The 17,916-nt window shown below is 43.4% G+C and overlaps 1 protein-coding gene across 1 annotated transcript in view; it reads right to left on the bottom strand.

Annotated features, from left to right (window-relative positions):
- Positions 1 to 7,092: 7,092 nt before the first annotated feature.
- CCDC168 (coiled-coil domain containing 168) overlaps positions 7,093 to 17,916 on the bottom strand; it is a 31,780-nt gene continuing 20,956 nt past the window's right edge. The window contains exon 5 of the mRNA XM_058670925.1: positions 7,093 to 17,878. Within this exon, the coding sequence (XP_058526908.1) occupies positions 7,326 to 17,878 (10,553 nt within the window). The 3' untranslated portion in view covers positions 7,093 to 7,325. The remainder of the gene's footprint in view (positions 17,879 to 17,916) is intronic.

Here is a 17,916-nt window from a genome sequence, read left to right as displayed (position 1 = left end):
CCACGGGGGACCCCTGGGATGTAGCCCGGGATGACCCAGGGAAGACCCCTGAGGGCAGTAATTGAGAACCAAAGGCAGACAGGGGCCCTGCTCACCACAGAGCCCAAAGCTGGTAGCAACAGCTTTGCCACTTGGAAGGCAGACTCCAGATTCACCGCTGGCCAACAGGGGTGAAAGTTTGGAAACACTCAGGACCACTGAGGGAAAAATTGGGGGTGAAGCTGTGAGACTGCCGTCTGTGACAAGACCACCCCAATGGCACCTGGACCCATTGTAGTGCTGAAGGTGGGAGGGCTGGTGGCCATTGGTACCAGTGGTAATACAATAGAAATGAACAATTAGGTTGATATTAGTAGACAACACTTCTGGTGTGAAAACCGAGAAGTATTAGGATTAAAGGCAAATGGTGAATAATTTGAGCACCAACAAGAAAACAGGTCCATTCAGTTGGCTCTGAGGAGAGAGTGACTGTGTCCCAACTCATTTGCTAGGATTTCAACCGCAGGTGGTGACTAAAAGGTCGAGTATAAGGGGAGCACTAGATTGCCTTTCAGGATATTCAAATAACCTAACGCAATTAAAGGGTGAAACTTACTGTGAGATGATTCTAGTTAATAAAGGGCTAAAGAACAGGAGAGAATCAAAACTTTACCACCCCAGGTGAAATAATTGAGTCGTCAAAAGATAGCAGCACTCGATGATCGGGTGGTGGGAAATTATCATGGAGAGATCAGGCTGCCACCACCTGTACCCTATGATCAATCTCAGCATCCCTAAAAATAGAACGCAGACATTAGGTGCCTTCTGATGTAATACAATATGGAACACACCGCACCAAGTGTAATGTGTTCTTGCCTAAAGAAATAAACAAACCTGAATCTCACCAAGCCTCTGGGGAAACACTAAGGGGTAAAAATAGAAATTCAATAAACTGCATGGAAGCAAACAAATTAGAATGTGGGACATGGTATAGGATGGGTGCTGTGGCTGTGAAGCAAACCAAGAGCAGAACAGGCAGAGGAGCAGCTGGCTTGGTTCAAACAGACCCTGAAATCATAACAACCAAAGGCACTGAGTAGGCTTTGATGCTCATTTGAATAAGTAATCCAGGAAAATGTTGAGACAACTGGGAGCTCTCGATTGTGGTCTGATGATAAGGTGGTTCTGAAGAATTAATCAATTTTAATAGGTGTGTGGTGTTTAAGGGGTATGGGAGAGAAAGAATACCCTGTTTGGGTGTTCCTTAAAAAATACCTTCACAAAACAAAGTAAAAAACCAAAAATGTAGGAATGGCATTTGGAGTTAAACCTGTCCTCCCTTATGATGGGGTTTAGCGGGCACAGTTAAGACACTGGAAATGGGGTCAGTGCAGCGGCAGGTTAAGCTATTGCCTGCAGTGCCCACTCCCTTAATAGTCCCATATGAGTGCACCAGTTCAGGTCTTTCGGCCCAAGTACTTGGGCCCCTGCCAGCCATCTGGGAGACCGGGAAGGAATTCTGAGCACCTAGCTTCCACTGGGTATATCGCAGCTATTCGGAAGTGAAGGTGCATAGCAGACTTTGTTTCTGTCATTTTCGCTTTCAAGTAAGTAAATAACACCTTTTAGAAAAGAAGTCTGGGGCCCGACATGATGGTGCAACGGCTAAATCCTCACATTGCAGACACCAGGATCCCATATGGTCACCAGTTCATGTCCCAGTTGCTCCATTCCCCCACTCCGCTTCTCCCTGCTTGTGGCCGGGAAAGCAGCACATTACCCCAAAGGTGCTCCTGCACCTTCATGGGAGACCCAGAAGAGGCTCCTGGCTCCTGGATTCAGATTGGCGCAACTCTGGCCCTGGTGGCCATCTGTAAATCTGATCTGCCTTTCCAATAAAAATAAATGAATCTTAAAAAAAAAAGTCTGGAAATTGGGGGTGGTCTGGGAAGATGGCAGCCTAAATGCATCACCGTGCTACCTCCTTGCTCCCAGCTACTTGTAGGCAACATGGTCACTGGCTGCTGGCGTGGCTGTTTGCTGTACGTGAGGCAGAAACCTTGGTTGTGCTGAGGCCCGTGGGGAGAGGCATCTTGCTGGCTTTTTCCCACTTTGCACTCAGTGCTGAATGGCGTTGTAGCTGGAGCCAGCTCCTGGGAAGAGCTTGGCGTGGGGAGATGGACAGATTCGGGAGCCTTTTCTCAAGCTTATCCACTCTTGTGTCTGGTTGCTGAGGACCTGTGGAGAAGGAGGGCAGTAAACTGACTCTTCCCTAATCCTGGGGCTGGAAGAGGCTTTGCAGCTACGGATGACAGGAAACAATTAGCTTGCATATCCCAGCAGTGACTGCCACATTGGTCTGGCGGAAGAAGCTAATCTCCTCCTGAGGGCACGTCAGCAGCTGCACTTCCGGGATTGAACAGGTGTACAAAAACCCAAGAAGACAGCATTGACACGGCCATCAGAAAAACATGCAATTCCTGGTGAAAGAGAGCATCTATGGGGACAGACTGCAATGTGACTGGAACTGCAAATTCTGGGTGGAACAGAAGTTGGCGCCCTGAACTCCTGACACAAATATACTCCACAAGAACTTATGAGACTAAGCCACAAAAACAAAAATATTTCCAAATTGTAGAATTTAATAATAAATTGAAAGAAATAAAATAATATCATTTCAAGTTACACGTAAAGATTGCATGAGAGGATACCATGCCCGTATGGGATTTACTCCGGGAGGAAAGTGATTTAACACTCAAAACTCAGTCCATGCAATTCCTACACTAACAAGACATAAAAATAAAAGTGGAAGCATTAGCTCCTGCATGCAGGAAGTGTCTGATAAAATGTGACATCTGCTCATGAACAATAAACTATCAAGAAATAGTGAAAGAATGAAATGTTTCTTAATCTCAACTTGCAAAACTCACACTGTGCATTATATTTCATGATGAAATATTGGAAGCTTTCCTAGTACAATTGAAAGTGAGGTGAGAATGCCACCTATCATCACCTGTTCACCATGGTACTGTCTGTCTGTCTAAAGGAGAAAAATAAATACAAAGCCTATGATATTGAAAGGAAGAGATAGGACCTGGCACAATAACTAAATCCTTATCTTGCAAGCATAGGGATCCCATATGGGTGCTGGTTCATGTCCCAGCTACTCCACTTCTCATCCTGCTTACTGGAAAAGCAGCAGAAGATAGTCCAAAGCCTTCACCCATATGGGAGACCCAGAAGAAGCTCCTGGCTTCTGCCTTTGGGTAGCTTAGCTCTGACCATTGTGGCCATTTGGGGAGTGAACCAGCAGATGGAAAACCTTTGTCTCTGTCTCTCCTAACATAAATCTGATCTTTCGAGGAAAAAAAAATATATTTGAAATAAGAAATGAAGAAAAAAAACTATCATTATTTCCAAATGGCATGGTTGGGCATGTGAGAAATCAAAGGAACCTACAAACTATTAGAATTAATCATTGTATTTGATAAGTTTACAGGCTACTATGTGAACAGCAATATCTATTGATCAGAATTGATAAAAGCAGAACACAATCCCTATTTAAGGAGTTAATGAGTTGTCTGACACAACACTCAAGCACTGCTTGGAATGCCCATATTCCATACTGGAGTGTGTGGATTCAAGCCCCTATGGCACAACGGTTTTTGGGTCACCTGACCTGGGTTTTGGGACCCAACTTCTAGGTGGGTGCTGGGTTCGTGAGCCCCAGGGGTGGGGGATTTGGCAAGGCTTAGGTCACTTGGCCTGGGCCATGGGGCCTACCAGCGAGGTGGGTGCTGGGTTTATGAGCCCCAGGGGTGGGGAATCGGTGGGGCTTGGATCTCCTGTCCCAGTTACTAGGGCCCATGTACTAGGTGAATATTGGGTTCATGAGCCTCAGGGGTGGGGGATCTGGTGGGGCTTGGGTCGCCTGGCCCAGGTCTCGGGGCCTGCCTACTAGGTGGGCGCTGGGTTTGGGAGCCCCAAGGAAGAGGGATCTGGAAGTGCTTAGGATGCCTGGCTCGGGTACTTGGACTCGCCTGCAAGAACATGTCCTACTGAATAAAAAAGGTGGAGCAGTGCACACAGGCCCATTTGTAAAAGGAGACTAGGCAGCACATCTGGTCTGTGGCGGAAGAAGAACACAACAAACAGGACAACTATCCCAAACAAACGTTGACAGCAAAAAAATCTAGGTGAATGCAGCCAACGGACACTGGAGGGTGACATCATCTTTGGATCGGTGAAATTGGCAGCATGTCAGAACTATCTAAATCACTTGGAAAGAATCCTCCGAATCTGTACGCATTGAGACTGGGTTGATACAAGGTGGCAGTTCCTCATCCCTGGGTCCTGAGACGTGTGGAAAATCATGAGTGGTTTCCACCTTTGTCTCTCCCCTTCCCCCAAAAACAACATGAAGAAATAGCAAAATTGGAGACCATGGGCTCACCCAATTTTCCCTAAATCTTGATCCTTCCCACCCTGATCAACCATGTAATCATTATTAAAAAATAAAATTTAAAAATAAATAATTTTTTTAAAAACGAAAAAAGAAATGAATTGGTGGCTTGGTGACTTAGAATGAACTCAGAGTAATGCAGAGGCCTGTTGACTTCACTGTGGAGCAGCTCCCGCTCAATTAAGATTCTTGGACGTAGTGCAAGCTCTCCTTTCCAGACTCCCAGGCTATTTTTGTCAGCAAGGAGAGGTGATATGGCTTATTTTGTAATAATTCTTGTAATCCCATGATGAAATCCATGATCCCAATCTCCTAATGAGTTGGTTGAGATGTAGTAGTGTTACTTTTTTTCCATAGAGTTTAGGAGCACGTTTCAGTTGTTGGAAAAGCCATAGCATGCTTATATAATGCATTGAGAGGGACAGAAACAGATCATTGATAGAAGTTTTTTAGTAAAACCAGCAAACATATTAGACTCAAAATTAGTGCAAATCTTCCAATTAAGATTAAGTCTATTCTTTTTGCAGGGAACCGGCAATTCTATTAACAAGTTGGTACCAAACTGTATAGAGCTGGTGGAGTGAGAAGCTCAACATTCCTTTCACTTCAAAACTGCTGTGCTTTGAAGACAAACAGTGACTTGCTTTGGTTCAAGTAAGAACATCAGCTCCGGGATCTTAGGAGGAATCCTCCAGGTATTGCACTGTTCAGTCTGAGGAGGCACCACCCACCACTCACACAGTTCTGGGGCTTGCTCCTGAGACTGTACTCACTTTCAGATGGCATTGACAAATCAGACCCTTGTGTAGAAACTGCAATTTCTCACTGGGGCTTTGTTTTGGCTATCACTTTTTTCGTTGTTTGTTTCCAAATTCTAGAGTTCTAGAACTCTCCAATCCCAAGGCAAGAGCAAAGGCGGAAAATAAAATTTCCTTTTTAATTGAATATTCATTTATTTAAATGAGTTACAGAGAGAATAAGATTCAGGAAGAGAGAGAGAGGAATCTTCCCTCTTTTGATTCACTCCGTAAGTGGCACTTCTAACAAGACAGTGCCAAACCAAATCAAGAGCCAGAAGGTTCTTCTGGGTCTTTCAGGTGGGTAGCAGATGCTCAACATGAGGCTATCTTCTGCTGCTTCTATTTGGCCATCAGCAGGAAGCTGCATCAGAGGTGCAGCAGCTGGTACTTGAACCACTTCTCATATGAGCTGCTGGCATTGCAAATGGCAGCTCTAACCACGACATCACAACACTGGCCCCACATTTCTTTTTTTGAATCCTAAAGCCCCTAGGTAACTTGCCTTGCTTTTGTTCACCTTTTAAATTCTACATCTACATTTGTTCAACATCCTTTGTCTGGGTATTTTAGATACAGTTAAAAGAAATATGACAAAATGTGTTAACTCCATGTTGTGTGGAACCAGAAGTCATAAGTTCTGTTTTAGCCAAACACTGGGAAGGATGGAGCTCACCTTATCTGGGGTGGAGGAGACTATAGCCAGAACGAGCTTGTGAGTGAAGAATAGCACTTCACTCTATTAACCAAACAGCTGGTAATACTAAGTAAGCAATTACATAAATCTATAATTTAGGGGACTTGTTTAGGATGATGATGTAAGTTTGGGTGTAATCCAGTATATGGAATGTCTTTTTTTCTTTCAAAGAATTATTTTTTTAAAAGAGTTACAGAGGAGAAGGAGGAAAGAGGGATCTTCCATCCAGTGGTTTACTCCATAGATGGCTGTGGTTGTGAGGACTAGGCCAGGCCAAAGCCAGAAGCCAGGGGAGGCATCCAGGTCTCCCACATGGGCACAGGCTCCCAAGGACTTGGGACATCCTGCACTGCTTTCCTGGGCCACAAGTAAGGACCTAACTGGGAAGTAGAGCAACTGGGACATAAATGTAGTGCCCCTACTGGATGTCAATGCTTGAAGGTGGAGTATTAGTTGGTTGAGGCATTGCATCGGCCCAAGACTTGTCAGTTTTAAAAGTACATATTTGCTTATTTTGAAAAGCAGAGTTCAAGAGAGAGAGAGAGAGGAGAAAACATGGATTCTTCCATCCACTGGCTCACTCCCCAGATGGCCACAATGAACAACGCTGGGCCAGGCTGAAGCCAGGAAGCAGGACCTTCTGGGTCTCCCACATGGATGCCAGGGGCCTGCTATTTCCAGCCATTTTCAGGGAGCTGATTGGAAGAGAAACCAGGACAGAAGCATACCCCCATGGGATGTCAGCATCTTAAGCAGGGGCTTTCACTATTATGCCACAGTGCCAGCCCCAAGAGATTTTTAAATTTAAGTTTCATTTATACTAAGTCCATCATACTTGTGTGTGTGTGTGCACGCGCGTGTGCGCACGCCATCTCCTCTATAATAAAAATTCTTCAAATATTCAGTCTAGTTGTCAAATCAAGTGGATAAAACTCAGTACTAATCACACTAATCCCCGTATTTTGCATCATTTGATATGAACAGAATCTTCACTACCTTCTGAAACTCACTCTCCAGTTTCTACGACCCTGTGCTCCCAACTCTCTCAGCCACAGCTACAGGCCTTCCCGCTCTCCTCTGGGTAGCGGTGCAGTGTGGAAAGAGGACTCTTGAGTCTGTGGACTTCCCCTCTCAGGATTAAGATGAGGCAGCAAAAACTGAAGGAGAACTCAGGCATGGCAGGATCAAAGCTAGTCAACTACTCTTTCATCTTAGTCTCCTGAGACTATGACACCAATCTACTGTAGAAGCAAAATGTATCAAGTAAGAAACCACTTCATGAAGAAACCTCTTGGCATTCCATTGTTTTATTTTTTTTTTCACAGAATACCACCATAGCAATCAGCTTTCCATTTCAGAGAACTAGAGATATGGTAAGGTCAGCTTTGTACTAAATAAAGGGACCTGTGAGTGACTTCCATAGTTTTTTGGGTGCACTCCATATATTCCAAGGGTTTGAAATTTTTGCCACCACAGGGACTCTGAAGGTTCTCTTCTTCAAGGTTTTGGAGGGGATGACCCAGCGAATGGTTTTGGGCACAACGTCCAATGCATCTGCAGGTGTACAGACGTAAAAAAATGGCTCGCTCTGTTTTCTTTCAGAGTGGAAGCTGATATCTTCATGAGGACATTTTGGTATTGACCTAGCTTTGCTCTGCAAATGATCCAGTCTCTGTGACTCATGACCCCTCACTTTCTTCTTTCTTGTGTGCTTATCCTTACTGCGTGCGTAACTGTGATCCAAGTCCCAGTGAACATTGTTCCTTCTGAATAAATTAACTTTGCCTTTCTTTTTGTTTTTGCATTCTGGGCTTTGCCCAAGATATAACTGAATGTTTGTTTCAGTTAGGGAAGCTAAGGAGTAACTTGTTCTGCTCTCTGTGGTGGTAGGTGAGCTGTGCTCCTCACTGAGGGATAGCGAGGAGGACTCTGCCGGAAGTTCCATCACGTTTAACGAAGTGTGGCACAAGGTGGCAGGAGAGTGCCTTTTGCCTGATGCACTCAGTTTCTCACTTTTCTGGGATTCATAGGAAGTTGACGTCACAATTAACGTGTGTTTTCTACAGGCACTAACGCAATAAGAACCTGAACCCTCGGGCTGAGATGGTTTCAAGTAAACAGCGGTCTCTTTCTTCTTGTAGAGATTTCCCATAGGAATGCCTTTTTGTACTTCATCTAGAATGTTTTGTGAGTCTTGTCTTAACAAAGAGTTGGTTTCTAAAAACATGCATTTCTCATTTGCATGCAATTCAGAAACCAGACATTCTTGCAAGTCAGCTGACTTCTCAGGATTGGTCTGAATGTCAGTAGGAGCTTTAGAAATCTGAGTTGAAGTTGAACCAATTAAACTAGGAGCCTTTTCCTGAGTCTGTAAATCAAAAGATTTAGATATACTTGTTTCTCGAAAGCAGACATGATATTGCTTCTGTTTTTCTGGAGTCACATGGGATTTTAACTGTGTAAGAACTCCAGTAGTTTCCTGCACTGTGCTGTGGAGGCCAGGGTCAGAACTCTGTGTATGCACTGGCTCCTGGAATTTTCTGATGAGCATAGAATTTTCAACAGGACTTTGCTTTTTGAGAGAGATATGCTGTTCTAACAACTCTGTTTTGGTGGAAAGACGACGACTTTCCCTGCTCTCATTGACTTTCTTACATATCGCATTTGGGTTTAATTTAAGAATATGTTTGGGAAGTACATTTGACTTAGGGAACATACTTTCCACAGAAAGCCCCAAGAGAAAACGAAGATATTTGTATTGTAAATCAAGGTCTATTTGATGAAGAGATTTTTCCTCAGAAAATAAGAAGATTCTATTCTGCTGTTTTGGCACTTTCACGGTAGAATGAAGACAGTTACATAAAGTTTTAGTTCTATTATGAGCACTGGCCATTGCATAAGATTCTCTCACAGTTTGGGGAAGCGTTTCCATTCGTATCTCCAATGTTTTCATAGAAAAGTGCATGAGAAGCTTGTCTTTTTGTTGGACGGAGTAGGTCTGGAGAACATGCAGCACAGTCATTCCGCCGAGAGGAGATGCGGGAGTCGGGCCTCTTTGTAGCTTACTAGTTCCCTTCAGCTTTGCAATGGCCTTCTTGCTGTCACTTGAAACATTAGCAGTCGGTTTCTTCTTAGGAGATGAGCCGTTTTGATATTCATAGTCCAAATTAAGTTCTTCCTTACCAACTCCTTCTGGGGGCATAAAGTTCATTAATCTATCTAAGTTATTAGCATGTGAAATAGCCTCAACTGGATACAAGTGGAACTTCTGTAAGGAATGTTTTGCTATGCCTGGTATCAGATTCTGTCTTATTTCGAGTGCTTTTAACTCCAAATGGCTGGTGAATTTATTTTTTTCTTCAAGAGTAAAGTGCTTCAAAAGAGGCTTGTGCTGCAGTTTGGTATACATTAGTGATGCTGTACCTGGACCCTGCGGAACAGACAGTGATTTCAAGTCATCACATTTAAGGGTTTGAACTTTTTCCCCCTTATCAGAAGAAACTTTCTCTTGGAACATATTTTTTATCTGAGCTTCAAGTATATTCTTAACTACTTCAAAAATAGGGAGTAAACATTCTGTGCTCCTGCTATCTGCAACTGTTTCAAATGCACTGCTTCTAACTTGAGGTGGCACGGGCACAGTTGCTGGAACAGCTTCTTGTGTGCTTACGCCACCTGCTGGCTCACGCTGGTCTCGTTGCGTCTGTAGTAGGGGACACTCCATGGCATCCAATTGCTGAGGGCCACACTGCGGTTCTCCCACCCCTAGAGGTGCAGGATTCACATTTACAGTCCTTTCTCTATGATTTTCCATATTTTGGTCTGGCTCTTGGAACACAGACGGACATTTTGTGGATGTCAGAATGGAGTTTGGTATCTTTTCTCCTTCATCAAGCACAGACAAGTCAGATTTCTGAATGATCTTTGAGTCATCATGACATGGAACAATGCTTTCTTTCCTTTTCTTCTTTATTTCACCTCTAAGCTCTGCTTCTGATTTGATGATAGGCAGTCTCTGCCTACGTTGTTCATCCACCACAGAAGGCTGGTAATCCTGTGGAGCTGTGTTTTTGAAATTTTCTTCCTCTTTTACAATTGTGAAGGTGTCTTTCCTAACAATCTGACTAGCATTTAGCCATTCCTCCTGGGATTTAGAAACAAAGTTTCTCTTTTCTCTTGTTTGGTTTATCTTAGATCCTACTGTTTCTTCAGTGTCAAGTGCACCCATTGTGGAAATGGAAAGACTTTTGATTACTATCCCCAAAGTGTCTTCACTCCATGAAACAAAATTCTTTGATTTGTTCATGCCATACTCGAATCTTGTTCTATTTCCTGGAGTACCATGTCCTCTAACGCTAAGGATCTGTGGAACAGGGAGATTTGGGGTTTTCACAGTTAAATATTTAGGTCTCAATTCTTTCTTTGGGCCTGTAATTATTACTCTACCTTTCTGGCCTTCAGATTTGGACACAAAAGGAATGCAGGCATAAAGTGAATCCAGAACTTTTCTTTGAAATAATTTTTGTAGTTGAACGATTTGTTCTGAATCTGACATTTTTTGTTTCTTTTTATGTTTTTGCTTGACTACACAGTTGTTCTCTAAATGAGAGATTTTCTGACTAATTTGAGATTCAGGAAGGTTCATGGTGCTGCTTTGGCCCACTCTGACTTGCTGCTTCTTCAGACCAACAGCACTCTTAGACACTTGTATTATGGCTTCTTGATGTACAAACTTACATATGCCCATTTTAAATTTGTCTTCTTTCTGATTCACAATGTTGTTTTTGCCCATTTCTATTTCTTTCGGTTCTAGCTTTGCAGTGATGCTTGAGTCAGTGTCATCCTTTTCCTCCAGATCTTCACCCTGGAGCCGAGAAGTCCAGGGCAGTGGAAAGGACCTTGGGAACGACTCTACAATGTGCTCCTCTTGGTGGGAACTAGGCCGTGTGTGTTCTTTTTGTCTTCCTCTGGCTTCAGGTTTTGTAACACCCATGTGTGTTCCTGGTAATGTTTGTACGCTGGGACATACGGTGGTTTTGTCTTCAACTGTTCCCAAGAATGTACTTTGCTTTCCATTTTGAAGTAGAAGTGTAAGAGAACAGATAGAGTTTGGCCTGGTCTCGTGTCCACTTTCAGACCACAGCATACCTTGCTTTTTAACGACAGTATCTTGTTCTTCCACATCTTGAGTGGTATTTGACTTGGTGACATTCATTTTTTTAAGCAATCCCTTTTTATGTGTTACTAACACCTTGGAAGACAATGTTCTAACATCACTTTTCCTCCCTATGTCCTTCTGTGACTTACCAAATTTACACGAATCCACAGACCCTACAGATGCTTTTGATGAAGTTCCTAGTTGGTGAGTATCTACTTCTGGACCAGAAAATCCTTTTGCAGGTATAGGAGTGCCAATTGCAACAAGTATTTCCCTGGATATTTCCATTGGCAGTGAAACTAAAATTCTGGGACTTGGTTTCCGGCTTAAATGATCCATTTTTTCCATTTCTTTCTTAAGATTTCCTGTGGAGCAGGAAGGAAACGTGGTAAGAGTTTCTTTTTCATATTGTTTGGGCTTAGTCTTTTGTCTGGTAAAGAACCATTCCAGTCCTTTTCCACTAGTACCAAATCCTGGAAAACAGATGCGTTGGTCTGATTTTACATGTGCAGGTTCATCCCTTGGCCGGACAGTGATGATGAAGTTTGAAGGCCCGGATTGCTCTGCCTCTTTGAAGGATACACAGTGTTCTGTTTGCCTAACAGTATTTTTACAATCACTTTCAACTGATTCTCTATTTGCTAGTTTCTTGGCATCCAGTGACTTCTGGAGATTTCCCTGTGGACAAGAGGATTCTGTAATTCTTGGTGTGTCTTTGTCTATTTGGTTCCCTGATTCAAGATACGGGTGAGGTGCTGATGGCATAGAAACCAAAGTCCTGGTCAGAACCACACATGATTCACCTTTTCCTCCATGCTCTTTCTTCTCTGGCGTTTTGATATTCAACACAAATGCCTCTGCATTAAGGAAAGGTGAAATTTGGGACATTTTTGTCACTTTGTCATGCATTCTTATGCTCAGATCTACCGTTTTCACTTGATACCTTGTTTCTTCCTGCAATGCATATTTTTGCTTGCCATTTCTTACAGCACTATTCACTGTGTCTGCACCTGCTGTCTGGTCTGCATCCGATAATGCTGAAAGCATCACTGGGACGAGAGCCAATGCTTTATTTTCCAGTCTTTGCTCTACTTGTACGCATTTATCAAGTTCAGGGTTAGGTGGTGATGCTTTGGAAGCATACATTTTTCTTAGAGTGACGCTTTGTGGTCCACCTAGACCTTCACATTCCTTTTGTTTTTTTCCTTGGATATTCACATGTAGTTCTGTTCTGTGGAGTTTAGAAGAAGAAGCTGATTTCTTTGACTTCAAAGTTACATCAGTGCCTCTCCTATCAACCATGTTCCTTCTGTCCCACTCCTCCTGTTTTCTGTCTTCAACATCTTTCATGATATCACCACCAAGTGAGTCTTCAGTCACTGCTTTACCCATATTTGATATTCTCTGCAAAACAGATCTTGTCAGTTTTAGCATTTCATCATGCATTTCTTTATCCATTTTGAGATGAAGTTGAGATGATAATGAAGTAGGAGATTTGATCATGAGCAAATCTGATTCACCTTTACCTTCCAGTGCCTTCATTTCTGGATGTCTGGGGAACATTATGATGTTTACTATTTGTATTCTGTCTTCTTTCTTTTGCAGCATATATTGGTTTCCTTTTTGTGGGTTGATTAAAATATCACCAGTAGTTGACTTTACATATATGCCTCCTTCGGTATCCGAGAATTTGTGGACATTCTCAATGGGAAGAGAGGACTTTGTTAACATTGGTGTGCTTTCTTCCTTGATTCCTGTATTCATGTCAAGGTAAAGCATGCAAGGTCTAGACGCAGAAGTCTCAGACAATGCTACTTGTGTCTTGTTTTTAACATCCTTGACTTCTTGCTCTGGGCTTCTAGTTTGGCGCTGAAGGTCTCCTAAACTGTATGTAGGTAACAGAGGTGATTTTTTTGTCTTCAAGTATGTAACATTGGTCTTCATTTTACTATTCATATCCATAACTTGTTTTCTAGCCACTTCTTTCTGAAGCATATGTTTTTTAAATTCTCTTACTTCATTTGGAAGTTCTCCTGTGGTTGTTTCTTGGCATGCTATTCTTCCTGAATCTGAAAATTCCTGGAACTGTAATTGTGGGAGAGGCAATTTGGTAGCTCTGCTTGTCACACTTGTAATTAGTTTATTTGCCTCTTGCTCCATCTTGCTCTTCTGTTGTTTAATTTTCCACTGCAACTCTTTGATACTCAGTACATGTGGAAGTGGTAATCTCACCTTCTGATCCATACATTCAGGAAGCAATTTGTCTTTTATATCTACTCTATCTTTTTCTCCATGATGTGGACTAGGTTTTATTGTGTCATTTCTGTAGCTTAACATACAGCTATGCAATGACTCAGCACATGTTTTCTTGTCTGAGACGGGTTGATTGCGAGTCTTTGGGGGAGGAAAACCAGACTGTGTTCTTTGTTGTGTGCTTTCCTTTTCCTCCACATCTCCATCCCATCTCAGGTAAGACAGAAAAGGCAATGAAGCAAAACTTTTGCTCCGGATCATTTGTGGTCCACTTTTCCTTCCCTGCACCTCTTTCCCTTGCTCTCTAAAACTCAAAGGTGCTTTCTTTCTGGGACATAGATGTGCAGGTGTTTTTCTCTCTCCTTTAAAAATTACTGTTTGGAGCATTATTCTCCCTGTTGCATCCTCTGCGTTTCCTTTGTCACTGACCTCTTTGTAGTCAATGACACGTTGATTTTGTGATCCAATACCTTCATTTCGATCTGCACAGGGAATTTGGCATGTGTATGATGATGTAAGAGGCTTTGACTGTGCAGGAAAGGATCTATGGTGAGCTGGAGAAGGCATGGAAGGATATATCTTTGTCAGAACCACATCAGGGCATAATGTTGCGTTCTGCTTCTGTCCTAATTTTTCTTTAATGTCCCATGCTTTTTCCTTTCTCTCACATGGAGGACTGTGCTCTACAAATCTATGCCCACATGGAGGTTTTGATGTCTGTGCTTCAAAAATCATGCCGTGGTGGTGAGTGAAACCATTCATGGCTAATGTCTGTACTCTGCTTTCTTCCTGTGGTAGGTGTTGATCTTTGCTCTTTACTTGGCTAGCAGTGGCCTCTGCAGCTGCTACTTGTCCTGAAGGTAGTGATTCTTGGAACACAGGACATGGCACATAACTTTGTATTAAGTCTGGTTCTTCATTCTCTTCTTTTATTGTTTCTAATTTCAAGTGAGTTGAAGAATAAGTGAAAGAACGCACTTTACTCAGGGGCTTGGTTGTTTCCTGTCTCTGTTTCTCTTGGTCTATGAGGTCTTTTTGCAGATTATTTATTCCAAATACGTGTAAAGAGGGTGATTTTTTTGGCTCAATCTCCATGTATGTGGGATGCAGCGTGCATTCTTCAGAAATTTTTGCTTTATCTTTTTCTAGCTGTGTTATGTACTTCGTTCTTTCAGAATTGCTTGTGATATCACTCAAAGGTGATAATGGGTATTTTAATTCCTCTGTGCTGGGCGATTCCACACTCTGTGAGGATGGTGGCAAGGAAGTTGTTACTTCCTGTTCCTCATCCTCACTTTTGAATCCTCTGTCTAAGTGAGAGAGAGATACAGAAGATAATGTCAGAACTTCATCTAGTCCGCTTTGTCTTTCCTGCGTAGGCCCCGAGTTTTCTCTTCCATTTATCAGCACCACTGAAGATCTAGAACCACTATCCCCACTGAGATTGAGGAACTGTGGAAGTGGTGGCGATTGCTCTGCCTTGGGATCCATGCCTTCGGCATGCACACCATAGTTCACGCTTACTGTAGTTTCTTCTCCATCCAGTTGTTTATGTGGCTCATGCTTTCTTTCTATGTTATTTGAGATTTCATCCCTGATTGCCATATTCCCAGCAGCTAATGCTTTCTGTGGAATAGAAGCTCTTGTTTCTTGATTCTCCTCTTTTTCTTCTCTTGTGCTTGGCTCATATTCAGATAGTGATGAAACAGAAGGTAAATGTATGAACAGCACGACTTCTTCATCTTTATCTTCTTGACGTGTTCCTCCTTCCTGGGAGCTATCCTGAGCTGGATTTCCCAGCTGCTTGCTTTTCTGATCTGCTTTCCATTGCTTTCTGGCTTCTGAATCCATCTTCTCCAGCCCCCTTGTTCCCAGGCCCATGTTCCCCGGTTCACTGTCTTTTGAATCCAAGCCCCATTGTTCTCTCATTTCTGGATCTGTGTTACCTAACTTTTCGCCTTCTTGGTCCATATTACCCTGTTCTCTGGTTTCTAGATCTGCATTCCCTATGTCTGTGCTCTCTGGGTCCATACTGTCTTGATCCTTGCCTTCTAGATCTGCATTCCTTTCTTCAGTTTCTGGATCTTCACTCCCTTGCTCCCCAGTTTCTGGGTCTGCATTCCTTACCTCTCTGCTCTCTGCAACTTTGTTCAATTGTTCTCTTTTTTTTGGATCCATATACCTTACATCTCTGCTTTCTGAGTTCATGTTCTGCTGATACTTGCCTTGATTCAGGTTGGCTTGTCCCCTGCCTTCAGGATCCACATTTACATCTTCTGTGGTTATTAAATTCATGTTCTCTTGCTCTCTGGTTTCTGGATCCACATTTCCCACATCCGTGGTTGACAGATTAATGCTTCCTTGCTTTCTTGTTTCTGGATCTGCATTCTCCACTTCTCTGTCTCCAGGGACCAGGCTCCCTTCCTCTCTGCCTTCTGAATCCACATTCCCTATTTCTTTGTTTTCTGGATCTATATTCCCTTGGCCTCTGCCTTCTGGATCCACATTCCCTTGGACTTGGCCTTCTGAATCTACTTTCCCTTGGACTCGGCCTTCTAGGTCTACAACACCTCCCTCTCTGCTTTCTGGATCTATATTCCCTTGGCCTCTGCCTTCTGGAACTATATTCCCTTGGTCTCTATCTTCTGGATCTACATTCCCTTGGACTCGGCCTTCTGAATCTACATTCCCTTGGACTCGGCCTTCTAGGTCTACAACACCTCCCTCTCTGCTTTCTGGATCTATATTCCCTTGGCCTCTGCCTTCTGGATCTATATTCCCTTGGACTCGGCCTTCTGAATCTACATTCCCTTGGACTTGGCCTTCTGGATCTACACTCTCTCCCTCTCTGCTTTCTGGATCTACATTCCCTTGGTCTCGGTCTTCTGGATCTACATTCCCTTGGCTTCTGTCTTCTGGATCTACATTCACTTGGACTTGGCCTTCTGAATCTACATTTCCTTGGACTCTGCCTTTTGGATCTACATTCCCTTGGCTTCTGTCTTCTGGATCTACATTCCCTTGGTCTCTGCCTTCTGGATCCACATTCCCTTGGACTCGGCCTTCTGGATCTACATTCCCTTGGACTCTGCCTTCTGAATCTACATTCCCTTGGACTTGGCCTTCTGAATCTACATTCCCTTGGACTCGGCCTTCTGGATCTATAATCCCTTGGCTTCTGTTTTCTGGATCTACATTCCCTTGGTCTCTGCCTTCTGGATCTACAACCGTTCCCTCTTTGCTTTCTGGATCTACATTCCCTTGGACTCGGTCTTCTGGATCTACAACCCCTCCCTCTCTGCTTTCTGGTTTTATATTCCCTTGGCTTCTGTCTTCTGGATCTACATTCCCTTGGTCTCTGCCTTCTGGATCTACATTCCCTTGGACTTGGCCTTCTGAATCTACATTCCCTTGGACTCTGCCTTTTGGATCTACATTCCCTTGGCTTCTGTCTTCTGGATCTACATTCCCTTGGTCTCTGCCTTCTGGATCCACATTCCCTTGGACTCGGCCTTCTGGATCTACATTCCCTTGGACTTGGCCTTCTGAATCTACATTCCCTTGGACTTGGCCTTCTGGATCTACACTCTCTCCCTCTCTGCTTTCTGGATCTACATTCCCTTGGTCTCGGTCTTCTGGATCTACATTCCCTTGGCTTCTGTCTTCTGGATCTACATTCCCTTGGACTCGGCCTTCTGGATCTACATTCTCTTGGCCTCTGCCTTCTGAATCTACATTCCCTTGGACTCTGCCTTCTGGATCGACATTCCCTTGGACTTGGCCTTCTGGATCTACATTCCCTTGGACTCGGCCTTCTGGATCTACATTCCCTTGGCTTCTGCCTTCTGGATCTACATTCCCTTGGACTCTGCCTTCTGGATCTACATTCCGTTGGACTCTGCCTTCTGTGTCTACAACCCCTCCCTCTCTGCTTCTTGGATCTACATTCCCTTGGACTCTTTCTTCTGGATCCACACTCTCTACATCTTTATCCTCTGGATCTACGTTCCCTACTTCTTTGTTTTCTGGGTCTACACTCCCTTGTTCTCTGACTTCTGGATCTACAATTCCTACTTCTCTGCTTTTTGTATTTAAATTCCTTTGGTCTCTGTCTTCCATATCTACATTTCTTTGGTCCCTGCCTTCCAGATCCACATTCCCTAGGTCCCTGCCTTCTGGATGTACAATCCCTGCTTCTCTGCTTTCTGGACCTATAATCCCTGCTTCTCTGTTTTCTGGATCTATATTCCCTTGGTCTCTGCCTTCTGGATCTATATTTCTTATCTTTCTGCTTTCTGTTGCTGCATTACCTACTTCTCTGCTTTTTATATTTAAATTCCCTTGGTCTCTGCTTTCTGAATCTATATTCCCTTGCTCTCTGCCTTCTGGACCTACAATTGTTGCTTCTCTGCTTTCTGGATATACATTGTCTCCCTCTCTGCCTTCTGGATCTACAATCCCTACTTCTCTGCTTCCTGGATCCACACTTCCTACTTCCCGGCCTTCTGGATCTATAATTTCTGCTTCTCTACCTTCTGGATCTACAATCCCTTGTTCTCTGCTTTCTGGA

Source organism: Ochotona princeps, chromosome 12 (genome assembly GCF_030435755.1).
Source record: "Ochotona princeps isolate mOchPri1 chromosome 12, mOchPri1.hap1, whole genome shotgun sequence".
NCBI classification, from domain to species: Eukaryota; Metazoa; Chordata; class Mammalia; order Lagomorpha; family Ochotonidae; genus Ochotona; species Ochotona princeps.
The sequence above is the reverse complement of the archived record's forward strand: the minus strand, read 5'-3'. Positions and strand labels throughout refer to the sequence as shown.